Source organism: Elephas maximus, chromosome 3, assembly GCF_024166365.1.
Source record: "Elephas maximus indicus isolate mEleMax1 chromosome 3, mEleMax1 primary haplotype, whole genome shotgun sequence".
Classification (NCBI taxonomy): domain Eukaryota; kingdom Metazoa; phylum Chordata; class Mammalia; order Proboscidea; family Elephantidae; genus Elephas; species Elephas maximus.
The window spans coordinates 12,527,686-12,534,096 of NC_064821.1; the positions used below are offsets into that span (position 1 = coordinate 12,527,686).

General features: G+C 48.5%; 1 protein-coding gene across 1 annotated transcript; it reads right to left on the reverse strand.

Annotated features, from left to right (window-relative positions):
- Nucleotides 1–2,068: 2,068 nt before the first annotated feature.
- LOC126071597 (CD209 antigen-like protein A) lies at nucleotides 2,069–5,317 on the reverse strand. Its single transcript, XM_049875803.1, has 8 exons — nucleotides 5,102–5,317; nucleotides 4,872–4,943; nucleotides 4,673–4,759; nucleotides 4,302–4,364; nucleotides 3,834–3,911; nucleotides 3,430–3,581; nucleotides 2,863–2,975; nucleotides 2,069–2,507 (listed from the first exon to the last, which is right to left on the reverse strand). The coding sequence occupies exons 1-8, from the start codon at nucleotides 5,139–5,141 to the stop codon at nucleotides 2,366–2,368; spliced, it is 747 nt and encodes a 248-aa protein (XP_049731760.1). The 5' UTR covers nucleotides 5,142–5,317; the 3' UTR covers nucleotides 2,069–2,365.
- Nucleotides 5,318–6,411: the final 1,094 nt, after the last annotated feature.

Sequence of the window (6,411 nt, forward strand, 5' to 3'; positions counted from 1 at the left end):
ATGATATTGTTCTGTAATTTCCACATTCGGCTGGATCACCTTTCTTGGGAATAGGCATAAATATGGATCTCTTCCAGTCAGTTGGCCAGGAAGCTGTCTTCCATATTTCTGGGCATAGACGAGTGAGCACCTCCAGCGCTGCATCCGTTTGTTGAAACATCTCAATTGATATTCCATCAATTCCTGGAGCCCTGTTTTTCGCCAATGCCTTCAGAGCAGCTTGGACTTCTTCCTTCAGGACCATCGGTTCCTGATCATATGCCACCTCTTGAAATGGTTGAATATCGACTAATCCTTTTTGGTATAATGACTCTGCGTATTCCTTCCACCTTCTTTTGATGCTTCCTGTGTCGTTTAATATTTTCCCCATGGAATCCTTTGCTATTGCAACTCAAGGTTTGAATTTTTTCTTCAGTTCTTTCAGCTTGAGAAACCCCAAGCGTGTTCTTCCCTTTCTTTGTACATGTCTTATAGAACTTAGCTACTGCAAATAATGAGAATGTATTATATACATATGCAGTAAACCTGGAATGTTTGTAAGGTAGAAACGTGTCAAAAAAGGAAAACTCAAATACTTTCCACTAAAATGAGCAATAGAAAAGTGGTAAGACTGCACTTTATCAAAGGCAGAAAACCTTTGAATCCCTGAAAAACAAGGCAGTACCATCGAGTTCTGGCTGTCACAGATTTCACTATACATACCTACATTAAAGACCCGTTTCCGTTGAGGCAATTCTGACTCATAGTGACCCTATAGGATAGAGTAGAACTGTTCCATAGGGTTTCCAAGGAGCGGCTGGTGGATTTGAACTGTCAACCTTTTGGTTAGCAGCCAGATGCTTAACCACTGAGTGACCAGGGCCCCCAAATATACATACATACCATACATATACTACAAATACGTGTGTGGGGGGGGGGTGCACATGTGCATATATATACTATACAACTCATTGTTGTTGAGTCAATTCCGACTCATGGTAACCCCATGTGTTCCAGAGTAGAACTGAGGTCCACAGGGTTTTGTTGGCTGTAGTTTTTATGGAAGCTGATCACCAGACCTTTCTCCCACAGAGCTACTGGGTGAGTTCAAACCACCAACCTTTTGGTTAGTTGTTGTGTTGTTAGTTGCCACTGAATTGATTCTGACTCATGGTGCCCCGTATGTGCAGAGTAGAACTGCTCCATAGAATTTTCAAGCCTGTGACCTTTCAGAAGCAGATTGCCAGGCCTATCTTCCTAGGCACCTCTGGGTGGGTTAGAACTGCCAACCTTTTGGTTAGTGTTGTTGTTGTTGTTAGGTGCCATCATGTCGGTTCCAACCCACAGCAACCCTATGTACAACAGAACGAAATACTGCCTGGTCCTGCGCCATCCTCCCAAAAGCTGTTATGCTTAAGCCCATTGTTGCAGCCACTGTGTCAATCCATCTCATTGAGGGTCTTCCTGTTTTTCACTGACCCTCTACTTTACCAAGCGTGATGTCCTTCTCCAGGGACTGATCCCTCCTGACAACATGTCCAAAGTATGTAAGATGTACTCTTGCCATCCTCGCTTCTAAGGAGCATTCTGGTTGCACCTCTACCAAGACAGTTAGTAGGTGAGTGCAAACTGTTTGTGCCACCCAGGGATGATATATATGTGTGTCTACACACAAACACACACATATATAACCCATTGCTGTCAAGTCGATTCCAACCCATAGCGACCCTACAGGACAGAGTAGAACTACCCCATAGGGTTTCCAAGGAGCAGCTGGTGGATTGAACTGCCAACATTTTGGTTTGTAGCCAAGCTCTTAACCCACGCACCACCAGGGCTGTCTCTCTCTCTCTCACTCTCTCTCTATATATATGTATATATATATATATATATATATATATATATATATATATATATATATATATATATATATATCACAAACTGATTAAAAACTGTATCTTGGGGGAAAAAAAACACTGTAGTAGAGAAGAATATATTGAAGGAGGACAATGTCCTAGTTTATATCGAACATATTATGAAGCTATAGTAATTCAAACAGTGGCAAAGGAAGAGACAATAAGTTGAATGGGACTCATAATACAGTGTGTGTCTTTATTAAGGGGATGTCACAGGGGGCTTCAGGGGAGCTGAGACCATCAATGGTCTTCCATTGAAGAGAGGGGTCTTCCACCAATAGAACAATGGGGAGACAGGTCTCAGAGTAGGAGGGGATCTCAGAGTCTCTCTCAGGATTTCCAAAACCTCAAGTCAGGAGGAGGATGGGAATTGACCAAAGGGAAAAACAGGAGGGGGTTGGGGCTAGGTGGCAACTACCAAGGTGGCTCCCAAGCTGAGTGGACTCTGTGGACAGGGGGAGCAGTGTCCCTCAGACACCAGGGCAGGGAGTTGAGGGTTTCTCGCAGACCCAGAAGTTTTCTGCAGTACACTTGTTGTCATTCCAACCAGCAGCAATCATCTCCGCACAGTCCTCATCCCCAACATTGTTGGGTTCACCTTCAGTCCAGAAGCTGCGAACACATTCAGAGCCATGAGCCCCCACCCCAACCTACCCTGGGACAGCTGGTCCCTGGGCCTTGATGGGAAAATTTCTAGTACAAGCCAGTTGGCCGTGAAGGGGTTTAGAGGCAGGGTTTTTGCAAATGTAGGTTCAAACATCATCTCCATCAAAATCAGTTCTGTTGGGATGAAAATGCAGATACCTGGGCCCTTACCTAGACTTAGTGAATCAGAGTCCCCCAGGGAGCAGCCAGGATTCTGCATTTCTAACAAGCTCCCCAGGCAATGCTTTCCAACACCAGAGTCTGAGCACCCCTGGTCTTTTGCTTGCTCACCCCTTCCCAGCCCATTTTCTCTGGGGCTCACCTTAGCTGGAGTTTGGTGTTGTCCACCCAGTGCCAGGCACCCTCATTGTGGTGGTCGCTGAGGCCAATCCAGGTACGGGTATCTTTCCCAACAATCCAGAACTGCAGGAATCTCTGCAGGGAAAGGGGCATCAGGAGAAGACTCCCTTACCCCCACTTGTCATCTCCATCCATGAGTCCAGCATCCTCCACCTCTCACTGAATGGAAGCTCTTTCTGCAGTCTCACCTCAAGTCCCCAGTTGAGCTGTATGTGTTAATGTGTGCATGTGTGCTATGGATGTGCGTTAATGCCCACACATGTGTGGCAGTGTGTTACCTTGTGCCTTGGTTCATATGCTTGTCTGTGGAAGGATCATGTACGATTCTCAAGTGTTCTACGCGTTCCCCTCCCACTTGACCTCCCCAAGCCTGTGATGGTCCCTCCTCCAGGAAGACTTCTCTGATTGCATATACCCCCCAAGCTGCCCATTAGGCCTCCATCTCTCAGAGGGCAGAGAAGGGTGGCAGAAGGCTTTTGGTTAACTAGTTGTATGGCCCAGCCCCAGGTGGGAACAGTATGCAGCCTACCTGCTCCTCAACACTGTTGATGATCACCAGCTGGGCTCCCTGGTCCTGGCAGGCAGTGACAGAAGTGTCCCATGTTCCCCGGGTCCGGGAGAGGAAGTAGCAGCTATTCTGGAAGGACTCCCAATTCCGGGAACAGGGGTTGCACAGGCCAGCTGCAGAGGAAGGGTGGGGCGGGACAGACAGGTCACCTGACTCCGTGGGCCCCTACACCTGCATCGGGCCTTGGGAGTCCTGTGCTGGGCCCAGGCCTGATATGTAGCAGTCCACTCAGTGCCCCAGAAACTCATGAGAAAGATCCCAGCTCTGCCATGCCCTCCTCAGACCCATAGCCACAGAGGCGGGTCCCAGGCCCACCTATGACCCTCAGCTCCCTCCTCTTGCAGGTGTCACACCCTGGCCCTCACCCAGGGAAGCGTTCATCCAGGCCAGCTGCTGGTGGATCTCTTCCAGCTCCAATTGTATCTGCTTCTGAGGACTGGCAACTGGAAGAAGAGGATTGCATTATGTTGGCGGTTTGCATCCACCAAGCGCTCTTTTCAGACCCCATGGGGCAGTCCTACTCTCTCCTATAGGGTCACTATGAGTCAGAATCGACTTGATGGTTCTTTTTTTTCTTTTTGGTGTGCTTTGTGCAGAGTGGGCCCCATGAGAACATTACCTATGGATTTCACAGTGACCCCAACAGACCATTTTACAGATGAGAAAACTGAGGCTCAGTGACTGACTTGCCCAACATTGCCAGCCACCAGGACTTCACATAGGGTCCAGTCTCCTCCTTTCCTCCTGCCTCCCATCCTTCACCCCTGGCTTGTTCGAGGCCACACAGCGTTGAAGCCCCTTCCCATCTAGGAACACAGTGTCCGGCCCCTTACCTGATCTTTGGTTCCCCTGATGGTCCCACGTCTCGCTCTGCAGGGCTTGGTGGATCCTGAAGACTGCAACAGAGCAGAACATTCCCCCTTTATGATCACTGATTGTATACCTGCCCCTGTGCAGAGCCCAGCTCCATCGACTCTGAGAGCCCGGACTCTCTGCGTGGGGAGATGATCTACATTTCACAGACGAGACAGGTTCACAGAGGGACAGTGACCTGCACACAGTTACACAGGAAGGCACATGGAGCCCAAACACCCAGGCCTGGTGGGTTTAGGGACTCTGGACAGAGCAAGGACCGTCCAATGAGAAAAACCCAAAGTGACCCAGAACTCCAAGCTCCCAGCCCCACAGGCCCAGCCCGACTTACCTTGGACGAGGGTGGTCACCAGGAACACAAAGACGAGGCCCAGAGAGACGAGAAGCAGGAGAGGCAAAGGAACTTGGGTCAGACACCCTGCAGGACAAGCAGAGCTGGGGGCTCAGGGCAGACCCCTTCCTTCCCCTCCTGGAGTGGCCTCCAGCTGCCCACTACCCCTGGTTCCATCCCTGAACCACCCACCCAGTACCTGGGTCGTGGGATCGTAGGAATCTAGGGTCTTTCTTCATGAATCTCTGGCCCCAGAATGTCACCTTCTCCTCTGAATGGGGCCAAATGCAACATAGCTCAACTTCAAGGTCTGCTGCAACCTGTCCCAAGACTGGAAGCTCAGACACCCCCTCCCCAAGCTGGATTCCAGATCCGGAGTCCCCCAAGACCCTGGGGCCCTGTCACCCCAAAGTCAGGGCCCAACCTCACCGTGGCTGTCTGGCTCATTGTGGTCATCCATCTCCTCCATTCTCTGCTCTTCCCTGCTCCTCTCTCGTTACCTCTTTGCTGGGCAGGAGTTTTTATTACCCACAATTCCCCTCTGCAATCCTTCTTCAAATGCTTTCCTCCCCAACTCAGGAAGAAAGACGAAGTGGGTGAGAACCCCCTCCGCCCCCGCAAAAGAAACTCAAATCTGTTGTGAGTCGATTCCGACTCACAGACCAACACACCCACTCCCGGAAAAGTGGGGGAAGGGATGAAGCGCTGACAGTGCACAGGAAAAGACCATTCAGCAGTAAATTTTGGTGCCAGAAGGCACTGGTTCCAACCCCAATCCAGCACTGGGACCTTGGCCCCATAAGACCTTCACCTAATCAGATCTTCAGTTACCTCAGCTGAAATTTCCTCACTGTGACAATAACCTTGCCTTGTACTATTCTTGTGAAGTTTAGTACAGTTTTACTTTTTTATTTTATTTTTGTTGTTGTTGAGAATATAGACAGCAGAACATGCCCCAATTCAATGATTTCTACAAGTACAATTCAGTGACATTGATTATGTTCTCCTACTTGTGCAATCATTCTCACACTCCTAACCCAATTGTTCCTCCCCATTAACATAAACTCACTGCCCCCTAAGCTTCCTACCTAACCTTTCCAGTTGCTGTTCTCAATTTGATCCCTTCCATCCTGTTGTTGTTGAGTGCTGTCAAGTTGGTTCCAACTCACAGTGACCTTATGTACAACAGAACGAAACATTGTCCAATCCTGAATCATCCTCAGAATCCTTGCTATGCTTGAGCCCATTGTCACAGCCACTGTGTCAATCCACATCATTGAGGCTCTTTCTCTTTTCTGTTGACCCTCTACTTTACCAAGTATGATGTCCTCCAGGGACTGGTCCCTCCTGGTAACATGTCCAAAGTACGTGAGATGAAGTGTTGCCATCCCTATGCTCTTAAGGAGCATTCCAGTCGTACTTCTTCCAAGACAGGTTTGTTTGTTCTTTTGGCAGTCCATGTTATATTCAATATTCTTTGCCAACACCACAATTCAAAGGCATCAATTTTTCAAAGGTCTTCCTTATTCATTGTCCAGCTTTCACATGCATAAAAGGCAATTGAAAATACCATGGCTTAGGTCAGACACACCTTAGTTTTCAAGGTGACATTTTAGCTTTTGAGCCCTTTAAAGAGGTCTTTTGCAACAGACTTGCCCAATGCAACATGTCTTTTGATTTCTTGGCTGATGGTTCCGTGGGCGTTGATTGTTGATCCAAGGAAAAAGAAATCCTTGACA

Bases quoted from the DNA above. Each gene is read 5' to 3' on its own strand.
- LOC126071597 (XM_049875803.1), bottom strand. From the start codon at position 5,141: ATGGAGGAGATGGATGACCACAATGAGCCAGACAGCCACG. The intron at 4,760-4,871 runs GTACTGGGTGGG...CTTGTCCTGCAG, and splicing joins CCTACGATCCCACGACCCAG to GGTGTCTGACCCAAGTTCCT. The intron at 2,508-2,862 runs GTGAGCCCCAGA...ATGTGTTCGCAG, and splicing joins AACACCAAACTCCAGCTAAG to CTTCTGGACTGAAGGTGAAC.